This window comes from Diospyros lotus, chromosome 9 (assembly GCF_014633365.1).
Source record: "Diospyros lotus cultivar Yz01 chromosome 9, ASM1463336v1, whole genome shotgun sequence".
In the NCBI taxonomy this organism is placed as follows: domain Eukaryota; kingdom Viridiplantae; phylum Streptophyta; class Magnoliopsida; order Ericales; family Ebenaceae; genus Diospyros; species Diospyros lotus.
In genome coordinates, this window is record NC_068346.1 from 4728453 (window position 1) to 4755561 (window position 27109).

Below are 27109 nucleotides of genomic sequence, written 5' to 3' on the forward strand. Positions count from 1 at the left end.
GTGCGCAACCCAACCCGTTTGGATTAAGTCCAATAAAAATTAAAATAATTTTGATTTTGAACATTGAAGTTTGAATGCCAATTCAACCCTGTCACCTGTCTGAAATTCAGGTCAGACAATGAAATATATGTCATCTCCTCCGTTCCAAATCTAACTCTAGTATATCAATTTAAAAGAACTTAAGTCAAATTTGATAGATGTATTTTAATTTAATTTCAAATTTGATATGCAATGTCATGATCAAGTGGTCACTCACTCATAAAGATAAGAAGCCATGAAGATAGTCCGTTGGTGAGTAAAAACAAAGCAAATTAAACAGATGAGAAAGCAAAAGCCAAGGAAAAACTAAGAAAGAAAATATATCCTCAAGCTAGGGAAGAAAAGTCAGAGGAAAAAGCACAACTCCGCCATAACCGAGTGCCCATTTAGTTATGGTGATCATGCACCTAAGGAGCTTCCCTTATTGTTGAGAGACCCACCCTACTGAACCCGAAATCCTCCTCGAGACCCACAAAAATATTTTGAGATTTTACGGAATATGTCACGAATATATTGAAAATATATTCAAAATATGTCACTTGAGAAACTCAGAATAGATGCCACATGTTCTCCTCTCATCTCTTTTGGTCTATATAAATGAAAGATTTTTATAGATTAAAAAAAAATTATCTAATTAGAAATTGATCATTACTTTATTTGAGTGCTATTACTAATTTGAGCATCAAAAATCATTGAAAGACTTAATCTTGTCTCATTCTCTTGAAAGTATAATTCTCGAGAGATTAAATTAAGAGATATAATCGTTTCTCATTCTCTTAAAGGTATAATTCTCGATAGCTCAAATTGATAGACTTAATTGTGACCCGAGAGACTTAGTAATTTGTGCTATTACTAAGCTAGCAGTGCGCCAAGCATTGGGTGTGGGTGAGATCTTAATTTGCCACACCATCTAGAAGGTAATTAGTTAACTAAGCAACCAGAGAAATGTGCGTGGGATCTTAATTTTTTTTTCATGTATAATTAATATATATATATCATCTTTAAGGTCAAGTAACAATTTGGTCCAATCGCGTAGCTAATTTCTATGCTATTCATATTAATTTGGGAATGGTATATGCCAACTTTTAGGTAAAAAAAAAAAAAAGGGTCTCACCTCCCCTAAATTGACCACCAAATAAAGGGTTTACTTTTTTTTTTTTTTTTTGCAAATAAAATAAAACAAACACAAAAAGATAAAACTAAATTCAAGCCAAGCACAAAATATTCTTATGTTTGACCAACCTAAAATTGACTTGGAAACACACGAAATCCAAAAGGGTCAAATAAATGGGAACACATATTAAATATGATCTTAAGGTTTTTTGAAATATAATTAGATCGAGATAATTAAATAACTCAACATATATAAGAGAATATATATAAACATGTATATATATATATATATATTAAAGATGTAGTTGATGTTTCACATATACAAAGTTTATTGGATTGGATGAACATTAATAGTCGTAACTTAATTTTTATACTTATTAGGCAAAATTAATCAAAGTATATATAGTATCATATATATATATATATAATCTATACAAAACGTGTAAAATGGAGTGTCCATGGAGTAGACGGCATGCAATGGGCGGCGGCTGCCATTATCATGAGATAAAAAGAAGAAGAAGAAGAAAGTTGTGAATAAGATATATATATATATATATTGAGTAGTAGTGACTATATATATATATAGGTAGTAAGGCTAGGTGGACCACCATGAAGCTGCAAATTCAATCTCCTTCACTTAATGTGCTACCACAGTGCATGCATGGACCAATTCGATGGGTTCAATTAAACAACCCTATATATATATATATATATATATCCCCCACCATACACTCACTTAGTGCCAAATTAATTAAAGAGACCAACATTCATTCATTCCCCATTATATACGCATATACACGAGTATATATATATATGTGTGTATATAATTTTTTTTTATCTCAAGAGTTGAGAGTTTGTATAATATTATAAATGCTTACAATGATCTCGAATCATTCGAGATCAAGGATTTTTTTTTCTTTATTTTTTTGAGACAAGTTAATAAATAAGATTCGATCAACTCGTACATAACATGTTAATTATTAATTAGGTATATGTCTAGGAGATTGATTAATTATTATAATATATGTTTAATGAGTTTATTATTTAGTATATATATATTGAAATAATAATAATGGTGAATTAATTATTTGTCATTTCCATAATAAGATGGATCCTTTGCAAGAATATATATATATATATATATATGATGATTAATAGGCACAATTAAGGGTGATGATTGTAGGTTGACATGAATTATTCCCACAAAATAATCTAACAAATATTAATGCCCATTTTTGTCCAATATTTGAGAAGCAACCTGCAGCTAGCTAGCTAGCTGGTGTTGGGTGGACATTTGATTTGAGAGAAAAGTGGTGTGTGTTAATAATAATTAATAGATGTTGTGTTTATAATATATATATATATAATGCATAATAATAAATATATATATATTCCTCAGTGCTCCATCTACATATTATCATTACCCCCCACTCACAATTATTTTTACATATCCAAGCACTACACTACATATCTATCTATATTAATTGTGTGTTGGGGGCTCATTTTGTGGGAAAATTAATGGCACATCCTTGTAATTTTTTTTTTTAAATCTCATTAGAATAATTAATAATGTCATGTTAGTAAATTTTTTTTATAATTCATAATCATTTTGATGTCATTTTAATATTGTGTATGATATATATAAAAATTGTAGGAAACATTAATTATATGTGATATTCCTATGTTTAAAATAATAATAAAAAGTATTTTTAACATTTGAAAAAATACATTTGAGTTTCAATAAGATTTAATGTTATGTTGTAATTTTTTTATACTGTTAGTTAGCCCCATTAAACATTAAAAATTGATGAAAATGCCCTTATATTTAAAGATTTTTTTCTTATTTTTTATTTTTATTTCTTTATTTTCTCAAGTTTCTCCTTTTGTGTCTTTTTCTCTCTTTTGGTGGATCACAACAACAAAGATGATAGCATTACAATTGTTCCAAATTCTAGATTTGGGCAATCATTCTAGATGTAAAATGTTTTGAACGACAGAAATGATAGCAACGATAACTCTTTTTCTTTGATGAAGTCAAATTTGATATGAGTTCATTGTCTTTTTAGATCTAAACAATTATTCCACATCTAAAATTATATGAAATTCTAAACAATAATGGAATCAAGGTGATGGTTCAAAGAAAACAGCGACGATAATAAATTTCTCTCTCTCTTCCCTCTACGATAAATCTTCATCCCATTAATTTGTGTGATGAATTTGGGTTTATTGTGATAAATCCAAATCTAGCATGGGTTCATCATTTGAATTCCTCATCATCATCATCGTGGTTTCTCTCTTTCTCACTCCCTCTTATGATGAATCAGAGTTTATCGTAGATGAACCCTCAAGTGATGATTAGGTTTGTTGTGGATGAAGACAATGGTCTAGGTTCATCACAATACTTAGGCCAACATGTCGTCGTCATCTCTTTCTTTTCTCTTTCTTTCTTTCTCTTTAAATGGGTGCCGACAATCATTATTGCATTTTTTTTATTTATATTTTTATTTCAACTATTTTAATTTAGAAGAGAGTTGAGTGAGAAAGAGAAACAAAGATAGAGAGAGATAAAAGAATAAAATGATCATTTAATTTTTTATTTAATAGATAATTCTTAAAAGGAGCTGATCCGGGGGTAGAATTTTTCACCAGAACATATAATTAATATATATATATATATATCCTCAAAAGGTATCAATATCACTTTTAATAATTAATAAATCACTGTTCTATCTTTCTTTTTTTTTCCTTTTATCAAAGTTTAATTTATAATATAATATTATGTGGCTAGCTTTTATTGTTATAATTGATCCCCTTTTTGCAGGTCAAAACTCTAACTAATTAGAAGTGAGAAATGATCAGTCGGTAGAGCATAATAAAGTTATATTAATGTCACACATTATACACAGTTTTAATTAGTTGATCAAAAGTTTTTTTTTTTTTTTTAAAGTGAAGTAACCAAAAAGAGAAAAAAACATTTCAGTAATTTTGTTTCGTTGCCCGTCAAGGGAGGAAACGTTTAGATTTCGTTCATTCTTTCTATCATCGGTCTTGTTTTTCATTCGTTTGAGGCTTGTGCGTTCATTCTCTTAATCGTCACCTCTCTCTTATCCTATTTACCTATCTCGATTCTATTTTATATTCTCTCTCATTTGACTCGACATACACTCTATAATTTTTATTCAAACAAAAAAAAAAATAAAAAGTCTACTAAAATGACATAAAGCAGTTGAATTTCTCTCCTTTCTTTCATTTTTCTATTTATATATACATAGTGTCATATAGAATATGTAGATATATATATATATAGCTTATAATTAAATACTGTTCAATGTTCATGCTATTAATTTCGGTACCTTTTTTCATATCATTTGATACAAATAAAATTAAATATTAAACCAAGAAAACCTGCGTGCCATGTGAATTGTTAATATATAATGCTTAATTAATTTAGGTTAATTATGTTGGTAGCTAGTTAAATGCTTAATTAGGATAGGACCAACCACACCACCCATAAAAGTAAAATATTAATCATTGCCCTAAAGATAATAATGCTTAAGACAATAATGATTAGCATTACTTACTTGTGTGTTTAATTATATAAATATAGTGTTAGAATTTTTCTATATCTTGTAACCTTAAAATGATAATAATTTAGCATATCTTATTTTCAAACCATTAATTAATTAATTCTACTGGTTGTTGAGATATTTGAGAACACGATATATATATATATATATATACTTATCAATATATATTAATCAATAAATACACAAGCTTTTATTAATGAAATGAAACTCTGTCGACAATATATAGAGAGAGAGAGAGGAGAGGGGGGAGGGGGGGATTAATCAGGATTAGGGTTTGTGGGGACTGGTTAGGTGGAAGAGAAAGAAATGCAAGACTTTTCGACATGTCAAAGACGGTTGAAATAAATGTGAGCTTTAATGGCAGTTTACAGGTAGCCCTTGCCCATACGGCCTCAGTCCTTATTAATTAGCTGGTGATATATATATATATATATATCCAGAGACAGAGACAGAGAGAGAGCAGCCATAGTTGAAATTTAGCCGTTTCTCCCCCGCCCCCAAAGTCAACCTAATTAACCTTTTAGATATAATCTGGTCAATATTTGTTCGCCAAATGATCGATTTGTCACCAATATATATATATTAATATATATATATAAGTTGTGTTGATTAATTAATTAATTATCTGCATGCATGCATGTATGTTGGGTCGGGGCCGGGTAATGTCAGAGACAAAGCTGATAAGGTCGAAAATTTTAAAGCTGAAGCGAAAGAGGGTGAAAAACAACGACAATATATATATATATATATGCATGGTGGGCCTTCCAGCAGCTGTACGTTCAATTCAATTCAATTCAATTCTACCAATTCATAACACTCAACGCTAGCTCAAACTGTCACATCTATATATATATTATTCTGATTATTTGTTGTAATTATGTAGACTAAACTTTATATATAGGATAAAATTAAACTTTATTCTGAATATCGATCTCTGGCCATTCAACCTCAGTTCGTCAACCCTAATTATAAGCAACTCAAGTTGTATAGTCTATCTATCTATCTATTTATCAGTTCGTCAACCCTAATTATAAGCAACTCAAGTTGTATAGTCTATCTATCTATCTATCTATTTATATAGTGGTGTTCATTCGGTTATAATTGAACTGAATCGTCTGACTTTACCTTATCGAATCGAGTCGAAACATCTCATTGAATATAATTGAATCGAACCGAACCGAACCACCCCATTGAATATAATCGAATCGAATTAAACCGACTTGATACACTAACCGAATTAACCGATTTGAACTTTAAACTAACCAAATCGAAAATCGAACCAAAAAAATAGCCCAAAAATTGAACCGAATTAATCGATTTAGCCTTTAAACCAATCGAACCAAAAACTAAACCGAAAAACAGCCCAACCCAATACATCTTGATTTCTAAGTTCCTAACCACCTATCATCAACAATAGAAAATCAACAAAACAGAAACATTTGAGATGATTTTTGACTCATGACAATTAGAGTGGATTACTGAGTTCCTATTACACTAAGAAACCAAATTCAAATTCCTTTTTCAGAGAGCATACGCTAAGGAAAACTTAATCGCTCAAAGTTAGACAAAAGTATGGGGGCATCATCCTCAATCTCCTCCTCCTCGTCATCCAATAAAAAGCTTTTTGTTCCAAAATTGATTGCTATATTCACCCATCACAGCCCCACGAGATTGCAATCTCTTTGCGTTTTTTAATTTTGTGATCAATTCAACATTCAGTACACGGACATCCCAACATTGGATACATGGAAGAAAACCAATACATACATGGAAGGTATCTATAGGTTAAACAAATAGCAAATCACAAAACACTGAAACATAACCAAATCACAAAACACAAAATAGAAACAAGTAAACAACGAACCAAATCACAAAACAGAAACAAGTTAAACAACGAATTCGCAAAGCCAAGTCAAAGCATTGAAAGATTAAACATACAGCAAGGGAAATCAACTAGGTCGGACATGACAATCAAAACCACACGACGATTAAGTTGTCGAAATTGTATTACCTTCTCAAATCGATGACAGTGATACTCGCAAGATCGTTAACAGTGAGGTGAGAAGGGTGACATGGCTTAGGGTTTGTTGTCGCGTTCGACAGGGTAGGGGGTGGGCTGGGTGTTGGGTGGGGGATAAGTTATCATCGATGGTGAAGGCATTTGGGTCTGACGGCGACAGCGAGGTGAGGGTTAGCCACCAATGATCTAGGGCTAGGGTCGATGCTTCGACCACGGGTGAGGGGGCTAGGTCTCGGGCTATCGGGTTCGAGTGTAGGGGTTGGGTGTTGATTGGGGGAGAAGTCGATAGTGAAAGGCCTGAAGGTTGACGACGGGTAGGGGTGACTTGAGTGAGGCGATCGCGGTCTCTCGACTAGGGCTATTGCTATCGGGTGTGTTACCCCTGCGCAAGAAAGAAGAAAGAAGAAAGAAGAAAGACAACGGATAGAAGTCGAAGTGAGGTAGTGCTGCGAGTCGATCAATTCGATTTTACAGGTATTTTTGCCCAAATATCATAATCGAACCGATTAATCAAAATATTTATCAAATATTAAACAAACCCGAATTGTTAACAATGGCTAACCGAACCGAATCAGTCGGTTCGGTTCGATTTAATCGGTTAAACCAATTTTATGCTCACCCTTATATCTATATAGCCTTATAACATTATTATCAATCCCAATTTTAAGATTTGTAAACTATTAGATTAATTAAGATAATTTTAAGATTTATAAATTAAAGTTTCCTAAAGTGTCTAATACCACTTATAATAATATATATAATATTATAAGTGATGATCATTTATATATGTATAATTAATATGATTTAGAGTAATTTGTAATAACCATTAAATTTGTAATTAATTTAGTGACAGACGATAATATTAATCCATTTAAAATCTTGAATTCGAGTTTTAGGGGAAAATAAAAGTCAAGCCGCACAAACGCAAACTCGTAGGCATTGTTTGGGCACCCAAAGAAAAAAAAAAAAAAAAAAAGGGAGAAAGTGACAATAATGATTGGGGAATTTAATGGGTTCCAAATTCATTTGGGGGTGTTAAATTCTCATTAATTTAGTATGTAGTGTTAAACGTTAAATTTGAAATATTAAAAATTAACCGATTAAAGGAAATCTTAGCACGAAAGGGGGAACACCAAAATACTCCTCACTCATAAAAGATTTAAATCGAAGGCCTAGATTTAATTTAAGCACCCGATAAGCCCAATCGTAAAAATCAAGTCTAAAGAGTTAAGAATTGAATTCATAATAAATTCAAGATTCAAACTTAAAGTTATCTCAAATAGAACAATAATTCCGACTCAAAAAAATAGGTCTAAATTCAAGTTCACGCCCATATTACATTGTCAATTAGTTAAGACTCATTTAGAAGAATAAAATTTGACCGTCTATATAATACAACTCCTAATTTATAGAGAGAAGTAATTTTTTAAGAATTAAATATTTTATTAATTATATATTAATATTACAAAATTCAATTTTTTAGGAGGCAAGTATCTCATCATTAACTATTAGATATTAAAATTTCCTAAATCTCAAATAGAATTCACTACACGTACAAGAGAATTCAGTAAGCATTGGATCAAACTTTGTCCAAATAGAAGCATTAAATAATGCATAAAGCAGAGGGGGTGGTGAGGGTGGGGGTGTGGTGTGGTGTGGCTGTGCATGAGATAAGAGAGGCGGCCCGGCACGTGTCATCACCTACCTTTTGACTTTTATTTATGAGTATATGTAATAAATATTAAAGATAGCTTTTTGTATATATATATAATAATTATAATTACTTTTGCATTAATTTTTCATGAAATAATTGTGGTATTTAAGTAATTTTGTTAATTAAATAAATAGTTTAAAATACAATATGTCTATCAATAACTAATAAAATTATTTAAAAATTAAACTATAATATAATATAATAATTAAATTCGTATTATATAAAATAAGATATATTTGTTGACACTTTTAACTATTTAGTATTAGCGTTTAAAAAACTCATAAGATTTTAATCATTATTTCTCAGTGCAAAACCAAATTAGTCTGTCTTTGGCATTATTATTATTATTATTATTATTATTATTCCAAACCCCCCTCCAACGGCTTGTTTACTGTGAACAACTCTAAACTCTCTCTCTCTCTCTCTCTCTCTCTCTGCAACACTTTCCCTGAGGTGTATAGTGCCAACGGCTGGAAGAGCACAAAAGAGGAGAGCAATCTCATTTAGACTACCAAAAGCCTTCCTTTTTTAAAGTCAAAACTCATAACCCAAGCCATCTCTTTCTCTCTCTGTCTCTCTCTCTCTCTCTCTCTCTGAAGCCTCTGTCCTTTCCTTTACCCTTGTGCTTTGCTTCTACCATCTTTCTTCCTTCATTCACTGTGCTTCAACAAAACCCTCCCCCTATTTCGCTCTGTTTTGTCACGGAGCCATCAATTTTTTCCTCATCTTTGATTCTTAAGCACGGAAATGCTGAAACCAATAAAACCCGGATCACAATTCGTCCTCTCCCAAATGGGTTCTCCTCAATACTAATTTCTTTCTCCCTCTCTCTCTCTCTCTCTCTCTCTCTCTAGATATATAAATATATATAATTGCAGGACATGTTGTGTTGCTGAGATGGGTTTCTTGGATTTGTGCGCAATCTCTTTCTTTCTCTTGTTTTCTTTACGGGTTCAGGTTCTAAATTCCCAAAACCTGACTTGCAATTCCAACGATCTCAAGGCGCTCGAGGGGTTCTTGGTTGGTTTGGAGTCGGGAATCATCAATGGCTGGGAAAGCAATTCAACATCTTCTCCTTCTTCTTCTCCCAATTGCTGTAACTGGCTAGGTATTACCTGCAATTCTAGCAGAGTTGTCAAATTGGACCTTTCAAGGCAAAAGTTGAGAGGCAACCTCTCTGAATCATTGGGCCACTTGGACCAGCTCAGAACCCTAAACCTCTCCCACAATTTCTTCAAAGGCTCAATTCCACCATCACTGTTTCATTTGCCCAATTTGGAGAACCTTGACTTGAGCAACAATGATCTTTCAGGTTCCATTCCAGTGCAAATCAACCTTCCCTCACTCCTAATTCTCAACATTTCTGAGAATGGTTTCCGCGGATCCCTTCCAGAGGGTATATGGAACAACTTGACTCGAATTCGGGTCATTGATCTTTCTTTTAGTTACTGGCATGGTAGAATTCCATCATCAATCGGGAATTGCAGCTTATTGGAAAGCCTCTGCCTTGGCTCCAATTTCCTCTCTGGGAATCTGCCAGAAGATCTGTTCAGGCTGCCAAAATTAGCCAAGTTTGCTGTTCCGGATAACTGGCTTTCGGGGGGGCTCAGCAATGGCATTGGTAATCTTTCTAACCTTGATCACTTGGATGTATCTGGAAATTGGTTTTCAGGGCCTATCCCAGATGTGTTTAATAGCTTTACAAAGTTAGAAGAATTTTTTGCGCAATCCAATGGTTTTGCTGGCCGGATACCGCCTTCTCTGTCGAATTCTAGAACTCTTACTGCACTAGGGCTGAGAAACAATTCTTTAAATGGTCCAATTGATGTTAATTGTTCGGCAATGAGCCATCTGGTCTCGCTTGATTTGGCTACTAATCAATTCACCGGGCCTGTTCCCGGTAATCTTTCCCTTTGTCCACGTTTGAAAACTATAAACCTTGCACGGAACAATTTAGGTGGCCAAATCCCAGAAAGCTTCAGGAATTTCCAGAGCCTCTCGCACCTTTCTCTCTCGAACTCAAGCATTTATAACCTTTCAGATGCCCTCAAAATTCTACAGCATTGCCAGAATTTGACTACTTTGGTTCTTACCTTGAACTTCCACGATGAGGAGGTGCCTTCTGATCCCAGCCTGCAGTTCAAAAGTCTGAAGGCTCTCATTATTGCCAATTGCGGTCTCACTGGTTTGATCCCCCAGTGGTTACGTGGGTTGAGAAAATTGCAGTTGTTGGATTTGTCATGGAATCGGTTGCAAGGATCGCTTCCACCCTGGTTGGGAAATTATGAGTTTCTCTTTTATGTGGACTTGTCAAACAACTCTTTTACCGGAGAAATTCCAAAGAACCTGACTGGATTACAGAGTCTCATCTTCAGGGATGTCTCCTTGCAAGATCCTTTGGTTTTCCCCTTTTTCGTGAAAAGAAACAAAAGTGGTAGAGGATTCCAATATAATCACATTGGGAGCTTTCCACCAACACTTGCCCTCGCCAATAACTTTCTGAATGGATCAATCTGGCCCGAGTTTGGAAACCTGAAAAAGCTGCACGTGTTGGATCTGAAATGGAATAATTTATCTGGAAGCATTCCTGGAACTTTATCAAATATGTCAAGCATTGAGGCCCTCGATTTGTCCCATAATAATCTGTCGGGAACTATACCTGTCTCGTTGACAAACCTCAGCTTTCTTTCACAATTCAGTGTTGCTTACAACAAACTGTCTGGTCTGATCCCCTATGGAGGCCAGTTTGCAACCTTTCCTAATTCAAGCTTCGATGGGAACCAAGGTCTGTGTGGCGAGCACGCCGCCCCCTGTGCAAATAGTAAACAAGTTCCTCAAGTATATTCTGGAAAGTCAAAGAGAAGAAAAGGAACCGTTATTGGAATGGCTGTTGGGATCGGATTTGGGACAGCTTTTCTTCTTGCTCTTATGCTTTTAATTTTGTGTCGTGCTACTAATCGACGGGAGGTGGATCCTGAAAAGGAGGAGGTTGATGCTGGCGTAAAGGATTTGGAAGTACTTGGATCAAGTTTAGTGGTTCTTTTCCAAAATAAGGACAGCAATAAAGAGCTCTCCCTTGACGACCTTCTGAAATCTACCAACCATTTTGATCAAGCAAATATTGTTGGGTGCGGGGGCTTCGGTTTGGTCTATAGAGCCGTACTTCCTGATGGGAGGAAAGTTGCTATAAAACGGCTCTCTGGTGAGTATGGTCAGATGGATAGAGAATTTAGAGCTGAAGTTGAAGCTCTCTCAAGGGCTCAGCATCCCAATCTCGTCCTTCTTCAGGGGTATTGTAATTATAAAAGTGACAGGCTTCTGATATACTCGTATATGGAGAATGGAAGTTTGGATTATTGGTTACATGAGAAACCTGATGGGCCTTCGTCCCTAGATTGGGATACGAGGCTTCAAATTGCTCAAGGGGCAGCAAGAGGGCTTGCTTACTTGCACCAATCATGCGAGCCCCATATCCTTCACCGAGATATCAAGTCTAGTAACATCCTTCTAGATCAGAATTTTGAGGCTCACTTAGCTGATTTTGGTCTTGCGAGGCTCATACTTCCATATGACACCCATGTCACTACTGATCTTGTTGGGACATTAGGCTACATACCTCCTGAGTATGGCCAAGCCTCTGTTGCAACTTATAAAGGAGACGTGTACAGTTTCGGGGTTGTCCTTTTGGAGCTTCTCACTGGCAAGAGGCCAATGGATATGTGCAGGCCCAAAGGAAGCCGGGATTTGATCTCATGGGTACTCCAAATGAAGAGAGAGAAAAGGGAAAGTGAGGTATTTGATCCATTTGTGTACGATAAACAGCATAGTGAGGAGATGTTGCGGGTTCTGGAGATAGCTTGCCTTTGCTTATGTGAATGCCCTAAACTTAGGCCTTCTACTCAGCAGCTAGTTTCTTGGCTTGACAACATTGATCTCGATCTAGCTTATTGACATTATGGTGTGAATTTGTCGCCTTTTGGCTAAAGAATCATCGCCCACATTCCTTTTCAAGAAAATTTGTTGTTTCATATCAGAAGTTGCATCTTCGATAACTGAGATCCTGATGTAAATACCTATCCACACACTTGAGAAGTTGGAACGAGAGAGGGATCTTACAGAAGCACAAAAAACATTTTGTAAGCTTTCAGTTGTTAGATTATTTTACTTACTTTCATGGAGGAGAAGCTTGGTTCTTGAACATGTATAAAATAAATTTCCAGGATTTACTTTTCTCTATTTCATGGTGCTCCATAGTTTACAGACAGCAGGAGGCTTACTTCTTTTCATATTTCTGCATTTTGGTTATCTATCTTTATTTGTTTCAGATAGTATTACCATTGCATGTCTACAAAATCTACGGTCCAAAAGTGTTCGATATGGGTTTGTTTGTTTCCGCACATTTTGTTTCTTCCTTTTTTCCTTGTGTGATATGGGTGTGTCGTTCGAATATAGTTGTTCAGAGTTAGATCAGTTAGTAGAAGGTAGCTATCAAGAACCAGAGTGTTTCATCTGGAACGCGGAAAATTTTCACTAGAACAAAGGGAAGTGAAGAAAACTGTAGTTAGACTGGTCCTACAGTGGACAAAAAAAGTCTAAAATGTGCAACTGTTGACATCTTAGAGATTGCAACAGTTTAGCTAAATGGTTGACCTGGAAAAACCAGAAAGCACGAACGAAAACTTGACTTTCAGCATGGTTAGTGAACCCATTTCTGGATTGCTTATGTTTCTTGGGATCCCTTTCATTCCCCATTTCTGAACCACTTTGTTGATTTTATGCATTACTTTGTCTGATCTTGTTCGTGCAAGCGGCGTTGCAGCAGCTCGCCGAGCATGATTATTCTTAGTCTGAGAAAAAAACTATCAGAGAATGTAAATTGATGACACTGTGAAGAGTGCATGAATTGGTTATCTTCTCTTAGCCACGACTTTTTCAAAGCTGTGAAAGTTGCATAGCTCGTTTTCTGCGTCACCCGTGAGGAAAACGCTGGAGTTTTCGCTCCCCTAGTCGTCATCTTGCTGTTTTTCCTTCCATACAGGTTGGTTTCAATGAATGTGTATGCGTTGATGAAGGTTCATGAATAAGCTTGGAAATTTGGGGGGATTCATTGACTTTTTCTGTGGGTTTTGGGTTTCAAAATATGAATTTATTGACTCGGATAATTAGGGCTGTGATCATGTTCATTCACCTGAAAGAAGCCAGCTGTTGAAATTAGGTGAACAGTGTGTTTCCAGCTAGCTAAACATTTGAAGAGATTTTCTCACCAACCTGAACCTTCTTTTCTGGTTGGCGTTGCCATCCGAGGGCTAAGGAAGGAGAAGCTCAAGCACTGTGGATCTGTCAAGGGAGAGAAAATTGTCTAGGAAAATGAAAGAAACTTTCAATCCTAAATTCCTTTCGGTCATATTATAACAGAATACAGAAAATCATAATCAAGAGGATTAAATTTACAACCATAGCTATTAAAATCAGGCCGCCGGTCAAGCTACTTACTTAGTTCAATCAATGGCTCATTGGTCAAACCACTTGTTCATTAATTTTTATATATATATAACATAGTAGATTAATTTTTAAGGAACCTCCATGTTCTTTTTTATTTTTAATTAAATAATATTATTCATTTTTAGTAGAAATTAACAGTGGCAGTCTATGTAGACATGGACTGACCCATCACCCTTGTTCATTTTTAATTTTTATGAACTAATTTATCTTTTACAAAAGAAAAAAAATTTAAAAATTAGAGACTACTTAGCATTTTTAATTAAAAATTAAAGCCATTCACCAATTTGATATGGAGATTTAGAAAAACAAAGATCGACTAGCTTTGAATTAGACCAACGTGGTAATTGGTTTATCATTCAATCGATTAAATTAATTTAATTTAATAACTATGTCACGTTCAGAATATAAATTTAATGTCTGAGAGAGTCGATGAGATTAAATTAAATTTATAAGATAATCTAAATTAAATAATAGCCGACTAACAAGCAAAGAAGAAAAAGGAATAGCCAACTAAAGATTTGGACGATGAATATATAAGAAATAGCCACGTGAATATGAGATTTTGTTCATTGAAGGAGAGGAAATATAATAAAAGAAGCTGAATGAAGATGAGAGAAAATCTTAAGGGTGACCAAACCGTCTGACACTGCAGAAGTTGGTGGTTGAACGGTTGTTCTATAAATAGGGAGATTGATTATGCTAATGAGTTAATTTAAGGTAATTGATTTGACCAAACCGCAAATGGAGACTGGAATTAAGGATCAGATCAGAAGTCCGAGGAAGGAAGCAACAACTGGTCATTACCCGTGTGCACATTTTCAACTTGCATTTCTCTTTCTTCAACTTGGAATTTCAAGACTCTCTCTTTTCAAACTCTCCATTACATCATCTAATTAATTAAATACTAAAATTAGTAGTTTAATCTACATCTATATTCATATATATATATATATACCTATTATACTAATCTCAAAATAATCGTAAACTAAAGTCAATATACCTATTATATTCAAATATATTCTATATAATTTCAAAGTCATCGTAAACTGAAGTTAACGACATTATTTTTTACTAAATTTTTTGTTTGGTCAGTTCTATCTTTTTAATTTTTTTATTTGTTCAGTTTGAACAACTATTCGGTCAATTCAATTTAATTTTTAAAAAAAAAATTCGATCTATTTAATTTGAGTAATTCGATCGATTTGTTAATTGAACCGATTGAATGGACACCCATATCTCAAATCGTCTCTTAATACTTTTCTTATTAATATGTAAGCAGTGCATAAAGAAGAACTTTTCTTATACCCCAGTCCCAGTGTTTAGGTTTTCTGTTTTATAGTTAAATTGATCCGTCTCTTTTACAAACCAGTATCATTGGCTCACGTGTTCAGTTCTGATTAAAATAAAAATCAACTTTTACAAAGGACCCACGATGCATAATAATAATAATAATAATAATAATAATAATAATAGCTAACAGATAACGAAGCTGCCATGGCAATTTCCTAAAATCTTCTGCTAAACATATAATCACCACTCATCCAGGTGGTAGCTCACTAACATGGCATGTTTAGAATTTTGAGTTGGAATTTTAATCTCCATATATTTGAGTGATCTCACATCATGTAATAAGAGTTTTAAGTAAGATCAATGGATAATGTTGTTAAAAATAATCTCTAATTACATATGAAAGATGAAGGTGCATAGAAACTGTTAAATGAATCTTGACAAGGTCAATTTGAATCCCTATCTACGTACCCTCCTTTTACCATATATATAATTGTGTGCGCTCGCGCGCGCGCCTGTGTATCTATCCATACACAAAAGATCATAATGTAAAGTTCATCCTCCACATCACTGATGGCTTGTTGCCCCCACAGAGCCACAAATCATTCCTGTGACTTTGTGAAGCTTCGGCCTTAAGAAAGAAGGGCTTTAGAGTAAAGATGGTGGAAGTGGCATTTGAGATCATTACAACTTCATCAACCAGCATCAGAATAAGATAAAAACTGGGAGACCATAGTCAAATTATTATTCCTTCTCATGATGACAAAAAAAAGGTAAGGGCTAATCAACCACCTCCATTTGACAAGGTTAAAAACAGAGATCCAAGTCAAATTGCAATCATGGCTCTTTTCCTGCCCTCATTGCTACCAAGGAATACCAGGGTCGGCACCAGCAAGTTAATCACTACCACAATTGCTTATTTCAGGTGAAATCATTTTATGTTTTCAATCAGCAAAGTTTAGTGCACCAAATAAATGATTTTGTCAATAAGGGTAAATTTGTTGATACATTCAACATATTCACATAACTATGAATATGATGTGAATGTATTTATAAATTTACCCTTAGTACACTTACGTGACAGCAAATCATCAGTTTGTTTGTTGCTGACGTGGCACCTTGGAGGCGCAAAATAATAATTTCTCGATGTCATGATTGTCTCTTACTAGGATTCAGGCAACAAAGAATGGTATGAAGACTTTCAGAGAGGAGAAATTTGTGTAATGGTGATTGATGTTTGATGTTATGAAAAGTGAGAAATCCAGCAGAGAATAAGGAGCCAAGTAAATGACTTCTAACCATTAACTTGGGTAACAGGATAGGTTGGTTGATGGGTAGGCACAATAGTGTTAAAAGGCACAATAGTGCTAAGTTCTAATTTCAATCTCAATGAGTGGACTTCCTATACAATCCAAATCTGCTGCATCAAAGTAATGATAATGATAAAAAAAAAAAAAAAAAAAAACCCTAAACAACTTAATCCGTCAGTATCTTCAAGTGGGTATGGATAATTGGATGATAGTCAGAATAAAATTTCAGGTGGTTCCACAAGTAGTATAATGGATCACATAGAAAATGCCATCACTAGTATCATTCTTTCTCCACATGCCACCAAACCACACCCCTGAAAGAAAATTGGAAATGTTATATCTATATTCACTATAATGTGTTTTTTTTACTTTATATTCAGCATCCACAAAGAGAATATGTTACAAATAACAGGAATAAGGCATTATAGCATAAAGACATAGTTGGAGTTAGATGACACTATATCTCACACAAATATGATTAAACATCAAGAGTTGGACTCCACATCATCTTCCATTTCGTGCACAGCTTGAAGGGGACCACTTCCAGGCATAAACCCACTATCTGATAGAGTATTCAGAGGGACATGTCCAAACAGACAAACCTGTGGCTCTATATGGTTCAAGCGGTTCAATTCATCAGCTGACAAAGACCAACTGAAAATGTCAATATTTCTCCTTATCCGATCCAGCCTCACACTACATGGCAGGACACTTGTTCCTCTCTGTATGCCCCACCTCAGGATAACCTACAATAGATCAAAGGAATAACCAAAAAGGTATTAGCATCGTTTTGACTGTAGAGTTCTTATGCATGGGAAGTGACGAGTATGGGTGCAACTCTGTGCCACATGCTGTCACAACCTCAATTCTACTGCATAATGCAATGAAAAGTGCAAGAATCTTCTTAGTTTCAGAGTGCTATAGTTTTTCATGGATTGCTCATAGTTTTAGACTGTCCTAAATGTAGGTCCCTGTAAACACATACTTGTAAAGGAAAAGTGACGTGTGAAGATGAGATAGGAACTTCTGAGGATTTCCTCTGTTTCAAAGTCCCTAAAACAACATTCCATTAAAGTTTCAAGTATGATATTCCCATGAACAATTTGCAGATACAAACATCATTTCAAACGAAATTCAACTTATAGAGAAGCAACTAATAAGAATCTACAGATAGATGGAATGTTTCAGTTATATCATATACTTGTGCTGACACATACAGAGCATTTTGCATGCTTGTATACATATGAACATGAGTATATGATATAACTAGAACATTCAATCTAAAAGGGCAGATTACAACTTAAGCCATAAGAAGCTTGAGTTGAGAAAGCCAAAGTTCATCCCACAGCATATAAACTCTAATTCGTAAGTGCAAACACTTGCTGCCAAAATGTGCAAATACCTCGGTTGTTGCTGAAAAGTCCATCTCAAGAGTTACAAATATTATAAACAAGAAAACATTAAGAGTGTCAGTTCGGAAATTATATGCAACCGAAAATATGCATGGGAAAAAACTGAAACTAAAAGAATAAGAATTATCTTTTATTTCCAAAAGCAATATATTCTGTATTCCATCAACTAGCACTTATTTATAATTCTCAAACTAGTGGGGAAATTACTAATTTGCAATTATAATAGTTTTTATATCTTGCATATGATACATTTCCCACTACAAAATCATGGCATGGTCAAGTTGGAGCTAGAGCAATTTCTCAGAAACTCTCTAAAAGTGGGACATGATGGAAAGGTTGAAATCCTCAAGGTTACTACTTCTAGGAAGATGGCTGCACGAACATGTACATTGTGCAATATGTCAAGGCAGTTGCAGAGGCTGAGTGGGCTGAGTGGTTGAGGAGGCAGCCGAAGCAACTTAGGTCAAAGCAAGTCTTGTAAGGAGCACGGGGACACACTCTACTGTTCAGGCACAAGAAACACAGATACCTTAGTACAATAATTGAAAAAAAAAAAAAAAACATGTTTATATAATTTTTAAATATAAAATTTACAAAAATAATGTAACACTTACATTGATTTCCATTATAATTCATTTTAGTGAGTTTTTCATTATGAATGTATGGATATGATGCTACATTATTTTAAATAAAATTTTTATATAAAAATTCTGTCCATGGCTCTATTTGTTTCAATGTGAAATATTTTACATAATTTTCATATAACAATATTTTTTAAAAGAAATTATTTATCATATTATCTTCATATGTTTGGCTTGTATTTTAAAAAAATAATCAACCCTCAAATGTATACAAATGATAGTACAGCATTTGCATATATAAAATATGTACGTTGAACAACTATATTTTACATATTGTTTGAGAAAATATTGTTCCTTACAAAATATTTCGTGTAAAAAATTATTTTTGAAAAAAAAAAATGTTTTCATTTTATTTTTATGTAAAAATATTTTATTTAAAAAAATTTGAAAGATAGGGGGACCTAGTCCACGAGGCACCATTATTGCAAGCTATAGGGAAGTTTAATTGTACATAACCTTACCCTTGTTTAACAAAAAGGTATTTTCCTGACTTGAACCTATGAGTTTGTGACCCCCAGGTCACAATGGAGCAACCTTATCGTTGCATCAAGGCTCACTTTCTAAAAAAAGGTCAAGCACTAGATAGCCCAATAATGTTTAATGGTGTATGTGTTAATTTCAGTCTCAAAACCAAAAATGACTTACCAAAAAATTTTGGCAAGACATTTTTTACATTTTTATATAAAATGTTTTTGTTTACAAAATATTTTCCTCATTTCTTTGTTATCCAAACACCAAAAAATGAAACATTTACTTCAAAACAAACGGACATATCTAGTATTCCTCTTGTTTTTTAGACCCCAGTTTTTTCCTAAACACCATAATTGGTTGGACATAAAATATTTTAATTACTTTTCAGTGTTTGGATAACAAAAACTATTAATTTTTAAAGCAAATATTTTACATCAAAATACAAAAACAGATTTCAAAAATTTTGTTTTTTTATTTTTTTAATTTTGTCAAAATTAAACTTCATTATTATGTCACACTTATACACTCGATATTGTCAATTTTTTAGTGCTTGGTTTTTTTAACAAAAAATATTTTATTTTTTTTAATTATAGATTTGTTAATATAAATATTTTCCTTACCAATATGTAAAAATAATAAATGTAAAATTAGTACTTGTATACATTTGAGACCAAATCTAGATATATGAGACCTCGATCCATGACATCCAGTCATTATCTTATTGGATCTAGATCAGATCCAGACCATTGATAGGCCTAGCTCCATCATGAATTTTCCTGAATGTCCTAGATGGCCAGTGTGCTGACCACCCCCCACCCCCTGTATTAGAAGGCAATATGCCATGTCCCTAGTCACCCTTTTCCTTTTATTTAGCCCCCCACCATAAAGAAAAAAAAAAAAATAGTCATCCATAGAAGCATGAACAACCTCTAATGTGATGAGACCAATTGATAATCATGTTCTTGATGTCAAATGTCCCTGTAATATTGAAAATACCAGAAACATTAACCATGTCCTAGCATTTGGCAGTGTGAGATTACCTATAGATGATAGGTTTCTTAATTCATTACACTGTAATGGCACATGAAATAAGCTATTAGCTTTCTGGCTAAAGAATGGGAAATATTTTTTTCCTAGCACACCAATCCAATTTTTATTTCATCCAAGAAAAGCAATCTTTTTGAACAATTATATCATCTTAGCTCACAAATTGAGGAGAAGAACAATTGGAATCTATAAAAATAGTCACTGATTTATTCTGGCTAAGATAGATGTGGTGAAGGTGCATGGTGTAACCAAAAACAAAACAGTTAATTAAACGTAGATATAACATAATGCGGAGAAAAAGAACCAGCTGTACCTGTTCAGGAGTCTTTTTATGTCTGTCTGCTATTTCTGCAACAACTGACAGTTTCAACATTGGGCCATGAACTGATCTGGATCTCCTGAATGATATCCGAGGAGTTCCAGGTTCATCTTCACCACCTGATCCAGTGTCAGATGGTCCAGGACTGGAAGTTGGTACTCCCAATGGTGTATGAGCAGAAACATGAATACCTTTTGATTGACAAAACTTCACAAGTTCATCTTGCCTCCAAAAGGGATGCAACTCTACCTAGTAAAAAGCCCATCATAGATCAATGAAAAAATTTGAACTCCCAAGCTGATTATTCACTCAAAGAAGATAAAAGATTGAAGACAAAAAAGGAAAAAAAAAAAACTGAAGATCAAAAGAGAAGAAAAATAAAGGTTTGAGTTGGAACCTCTTAGACAATCAAATTACTAAAGCCCATTCACATATTTAATAGCAACAGACAACTTAAAAATGAAACAGATATGGTAATAGAAATCACGTTAATTCATAAAGATACCTACATGCTAGAAGAATGCTAACATAAGCAAAGAAACAAATGTTATAAAGCAAAAATCAGACATGCAAAATAACAAAATGGACGTGAGCATTATAATGTTTACAAATCGTTAAAAAGAAAAAAACAAAAGCAATAAAAGCTTGATTTTGAAAAACAAACTGATGTAGGCCAGATCTGGAATCTGCTAATACCGACTGATTGGAGGCTTAATTAGGCTTAGAAGGCTAGGAAAAATTGTAGAAAGTCTACGGTTTAGGTATATAATAAATTGGTAGGAAATTTAGAGGCAAAATATGGCTCAAAAGATGAGATTTAGGGGCTGAGGACAGGGCTGGAAGTAGGGTTACGAAAATAAGAAGTTGAAATTGAAAGATTAGATAGAAATATCTTCTAGGCATCACGCCTAGGATTAGAATTGCATCACACAATTTAAATATGGCATCAATTCTTAGAGAAAACTGAAGATAACTATTCTTTCACTAACAAAAAAGAGAGATTACAGTTTAGGTCTTTTGTGTTAGGAACTTCCTATTAGGAAACTAAACAAAACCTAAAACTATTAATAATAAGATTAGGAAAAGACTAATAAGACCTAAACACTATAAATAAAACCCTAACACATAATTAGAGTCACCAAAAAGATTTTAGAAAACATAATGAAAAATGACAAAAATACCCTCGATGCACAAACATCAAAGTTAAGCCTAACAAAGCTTCTAGGAGGTTTTCTTCATCCAAAACATCCTAAAATCAATGCTTGAGCCTTAGAACCAATTTTAAGATGATTCTTATATGTTGTCGCTTCCAAGTCCTCCATCACAAACAATGATGAAATTTAAAGTAAACTATCTCCTATCAGCTTTTTAACTACTTATAACACAAGTCAAACTCAAAAGTGCTAGCTAAAGATGACTATTAGGTTTATGGGACCAAGTAATATACCCAAACATCCCCAGCAGACTACCAATGGGGATTTGGATGTCCTCGCTGGCCAAAAATTACATATATCACACTGATACAAGTTAATCTCAAAACATTACCTAGCTCACACCCACTCAACAGTGGTCTTGAGCTCACTCTGATGCCACTTGTAACACAGGGAGTTCTTACCCAAAAAGCTAGATGGACTATTGGGTCTGTGAGACCAAGTAATATACCTAACTTCCCCTAGTAGACTACAGATGTAGATTTGGGTTGTGAGATGGGATTTGGCATAAAATTGGTAGGACATCATTTTGAGAAATTTTATCGGGTATACTAAATGGATTGCACAAGAACTTAAGAGTCCAAGGCCATTTTTATATCTACAACTAAGGAAGAAGAACCTCTTATTAGGATAGTTACAAAAAAATAAAACCAAAAGTTAGAGCATTTCATTGTTCTTTAGTGCCAAGGAAGAAGTCATGGAGTATACCTTATCAAAAAGAAATCATGGGATAAATTGCTTGCAACCAATATCAACACACAACTAGACTATAGCTTTAATGCTTTTTAGAGGCCAAAAATAGTAAATTAATTTGAGCTTTTCATTTCAATTTTGTATGGAGAGAAGCTAGATAATAGTTCACCTCATTTTGCCTCTCCTTGAAGATATCCATAGCACTATCATCCTAACAATGAGTTCCTTCATCAATCATTAGCAGCGAGATAATATATGTTACAGCTGTGAGTAAGATGATCATTTGTTGAATCATTTCAATCTCCAGTCAATACAGTTGCCCAACGTAGTCATATGGTCTTTATAGAGCCAAAGGAAGCATGTGACATGACCCTTGCAATCTAATATAGTGGCTGTGAGAAAGAAAGGTGAAAATGGTAATAGCCCCGTACAATGGAACCAAAACCATAGAGCAGACAACCATAGGAGAAACTAATGATTTACCAATTATTATGTTTACATCATTGATTTGCACTTAACCCTTATCTTTTTGCATCATCTTTTTGCATCAGTTGAGGAACTATTCATGTACAAGAACAGGTACAGCGGAGTACACTATTTGTTGATGGTATTGTTTTAGTGGACGAAAGATAAACCTAATAACTTTGGGAGTTACTTTGAATCAATCAGGTTTTAAGATAATTAAGACTGAAATTGAATACATTGATGCAACCTAGTAAAAACTACAACCACAATCACAAGCCTTAATCCACTAGGAGAAACTGAATATTGTAGTCTTTTTTCCCTAAAGAATGCAATTAGCTTAGAAATGAAAAGGGTACTTGATATTGAAAACTGAGAGGCTCAAAAAGGGAAGTGATATTTGTATCTAAACTCAAATCTACACAAGGAAGGAGAGATTGTTATCAAAATGACCCCAAAAACTATAAATGTAGGAATATTTCAAGTGTTTTGTGTAAACAAAGTATACCTATGAGATTAGGAGGGAAATAATGTTCATACACTCTAATAAGGCACTTGTTTTATAGTGGCAATTTAAGGTGATTATATAATTAGCTTCTTGTCATTAGGTACCCTTTTCTCATATGATATGGACACCAAATAGCTGCAAAGGGACAATTCATATGAGCAAATTGTGCTTGCACAAGGAGGAGACCCTCCTCCACCTAGTCACTTAAAAAGTGGTTGGCAAAAACTCGATAGGCTTGGAAGCTATTAAACTTTAGGTTTCTTAATGCAACCAAGATAGTAAGCTCACCTATACTACCTTGGGATATTTATACAAAACAGTAGAAAACATTTTCAACGGATGCTGATTTATATGATCAAAAGGCATCAATGCCCCAGTAAATTCCAAATTGGTGCACACATTCTGGAACGTGGTACACCATTCTGAAATGGTGAATTTAGTGATCCCAATGCTGTTTTCATATTTATCTCCCAACTTGTCCCTAAGAAGGAAGAAAACCAAATAATTAACTGAAACCTATAGTTGGTAGAATTTTGGACAGACAAAGTGTTTTTTTTTTTTCCTTGCGCTAGGTAGACAAAGAGCAAAATTGGTCATCATGTTTTGAGAAAGGTGTTTATAATTTATTTGAAGACACTACATTTTATTATTTCAATAAATATCAAATTGTTCAGAAGAAAATAGTCTTAAAAGTATCTAGGATTCTCATGGTAAAATATACGAGTTTATCCCTATAGTGTTGTGTTTCCATTTAAGAGGCTATTTGGTTTACGATGTGGTTGTCACATAGCATTAAAAGGGAACAAGTTGTTTCAAGAAACTGTGCCTGTACAAGCAGGACATCTTTCCCCCTCTAACAAGTCTAACAGGTGGGTAGATATTCTTGACAGGATTTGAACCCTATTAGATCCAAGTTTCCAACTACGTACAGGATCTTAACCAAAACAGCAGTAACTTAAAGTTACAATTAGACTAGGGTGAACTTTTGAATGGATCTTTAAACCATTGGTGATGATAAGCAGGTTTAAGTCTATTTACTGTAATCATTTCTGGCTTTCAAGCTTACAATATTAAGACACAAGTGTTTAAACATCATTGGATGTGTGAAGAAACATCACGGTCAGATGCCAAATAGCCTTTACCTATACGATGATTGGGATCTTTTTATTTGAGGGGAGCTACGAACACAATCGATAATGGACTTCCTAAGATATTTAGATATATATAAATCCACCAATCAACATTCTAAGATACAAATCAAACAAACAATTCTAAAATCAAATGAGCTAAAGTTACCATTACAAAATCCAAGAATAAGGCATTTACCTGATTGACTGCAGGTACTATTTTTGCAAATTTAAGCAATTCCTTGATCTGCGGTATGCTAAAATTGCTAACACCAATAGCTCGAACTAGACCCAACTCCACCAGATGTTCCATTGCTTTCCATGTAGTCTTGAGGCGAGTCAAAAACTGTCGGTATTCACTTCCTGACTTGGTAGGAGGATCTGTAGCATCGCCAAATGCTGAGCTTTCAGGCCAATGCATCAAATAGAGATCCAAGTATGACACTTCAAGATTCTTAAGAGATACTCTAACAGAATTCTCCATTTTATTCAGAGAATTCATAGTACAAAAAAGCTTAGAAGTCAAGAAAACATCTTCCCTCTTTAAATACCCCTTAAAAGCTTCAGCAAGTCCTTCCCCTACCTCAACCTCATTCCCATAAAGATGTGCACAGTCTATGTGACGATACCCAACCGATAAAGCTGTTTTCACGGCCTCAATGCAGAGGTCACCACCACTCTGCCAAGTCCCAAGACCTATGGCTGGAATTCTGGCTCCAGTATTCAATACAAAGTAACTTCCCGGTGCCCCAACTTTTCCTTTCATTCCCTCAAATTTCTTGACAAGAATAGATAACTATAAGAAATGCCAAATTCAGATCACAGCCAAGATCCAGCAAAACCCCGAATATTCCAACCCACAAAGCAGCAAATCCAAATCAAACCAAAAACCCAATCTCGGAACACCAGCTAAAGGGAAGCTGAAGAACCAAAATCAGCATGTGCCAAGCTCAGAAAAGATGGGGACTCGTTCAGAAGTCGAAAACAAAATGATGAGAAAACGTTCCAAGTCAAAGAACGAAAGCGAAATTTAACTACAGTAATGCCCACCATCTGTTTGTTGATATATACGAACCAAACCCAACAAACCAATGATCAAGTCTGACAACTTACGAAACAAGAAACGATCAAGAATTCAAGAGGCGGCACCAAAAAGGAGGCGCTGAGCAACCAGGAAAAGAAGCTTGTAGTTTACCCCTTTTACCAGGAAAATACCAAATCCATCGGACCTGTTTCGTGGATTTCTCTGCGAAATATTCAAATGGGGAGAGGTGGCCGGTCAATTACGCAACGGAAAGATAAGAGAGAGAGAAGATGCGACATACAAAGTTACGAACTTTAAGGCTCTGCCTGTTTGGGCCTTCTGGAAGCAAAAGAAAAGTACGAAGGAAAGTGGTTTTTTTTGTCTTTTGATTAATTTTGTAATTGTAATTTTAAAAAAATAAAATAAAAAATAACTCTCAAATTATATTTTTTTTATTTCCATTAATTTCAGAAATGGAAACAAAAAGTCAAAATTTACTTTAATTTTTATATTTTTTATATGATAATAATTTTTATAGCCAACCAAAAAAAACTTATTATATTCTCCTTTCTTTCTTTTTTTTTCCAGATCCCACCAGGTGTGACATTTAGGCAAATAAAGTATTTTTTATGAAACATTAATCGTTTTAAGTTATATTTAAAAAATAAATACATAAATAAAATTATTATAAAAATTTAACAAACAAGGACGTTCATCCAATTCAATTGATAATCTTCTAATAATCAATCAAACTAATGTAAATAATCATTTACACATATATTGTTAAGATTGACTTTTTAAATCATTAGTGAGTTATTTTATAAAAAAATCTTGATATTATCACATAGATAATCTTTTGAGGTGAAAATGACAAAGTTGATAGATATTTTATGTACAATGTAATGAATGAGACGAATATGAGATGACAAAAAAAAAATATTAAATTTGTAGATTTGTATTATAATAAGAAGAAATAATCAAGAGAGAGAGAGTTTTTGAAGGGAGAAAAAGACTTATCGAATGGGGGTAAAAAGATAAAATTGTCCCTGCTCATTTTGTAAATTTACAAAGTGGGCCACTACCCTACTCTCATCTCCCCTTTCATGATCATCGCCGCGCCGCTATCTTTGCCTCGTATGCTATCGTTGTCTCGCCTCCCCTCAACAGCAGTATAATAGTTAGGCAACGGTCATGAGAGGGAAAATGAGAGAGCAGGACAATGGTCTACTTTGTAAAGTAGACGGGGTAATTTTATCTTTTTATTCTCGTTTTATAAGTCTCTCTATCACCTTCTCTGACTCTGTAGAACCCCTTGGAAGGGTTACCTTACCCTACCCACCACACTAAATGAATAAAACTTTATTTCATGCACATTTGGTTCTCAGTTTGAATGTATTTATTTAGGGTTTAATGGTATGAATTCATAGTTTGAAGAAAATAATCAATTCTTCAAGGATTTAAGTTTAACAATATCACTTTATACTTTTTATTTATGGTGAATGCAATTTGTTTCACTAAAAAGGAGTTAGGGTTGAGTTTGGTTATGATTTATATTTTCTTGAATTGGATCCCATTAAATATTTATTTTTAAGATTATTATGATAATAGAATGCCACATTGTC

General features: G+C 34.1%; 2 protein-coding genes across 4 annotated transcripts; one reads left to right on the forward strand and one right to left on the reverse strand.

Annotated features, from left to right (window-relative positions):
- The first annotated feature begins 8927 nt into the window (after positions 1 to 8927).
- LOC127810019 (phytosulfokine receptor 1) lies at positions 8928 to 12735 on the forward strand. The gene has a single exon (XM_052349236.1). The coding sequence runs from the start codon at positions 9371 to 9373 to the stop codon at positions 12422 to 12424; it is 3054 nt and encodes a 1017-aa protein (XP_052205196.1). The 5' UTR covers positions 8928 to 9370; the 3' UTR covers positions 12425 to 12735.
- Positions 12736 to 16576: 3841 nt separating this feature from the next.
- On the reverse strand, positions 16577 to 25773 carry LOC127810020 (aldo-keto reductase family 4 member C10-like). 3 transcript variants are annotated; one of them, XM_052349239.1, is made up of 4 exons: positions 24663 to 25773; positions 20457 to 20711; positions 17175 to 17318; positions 16577 to 16886 (listed from the first exon to the last, which is right to left on the reverse strand). In XM_052349239.1, exons 1-4 carry the CDS (start codon positions 25227 to 25229, stop codon positions 16827 to 16829), a joined length of 1026 nt encoding a protein of 341 aa, XP_052205199.1. In that variant the 5' UTR covers positions 25230 to 25773; the 3' UTR covers positions 16577 to 16826. The 3 variants fall into 3 exon arrangements, with proteins under 3 accessions (XP_052205199.1, XP_052205198.1, XP_052205197.1); XM_052349238.1 differs by having other exon boundaries at positions 16578 to 16886; positions 17041 to 17318; XM_052349237.1 differs by lacking the exon at positions 16577 to 16886 and having other exon boundaries at positions 16888 to 17318; positions 24663 to 25772.
- Between the last annotated feature and the right edge of the window lie 1336 nt (positions 25774 to 27109).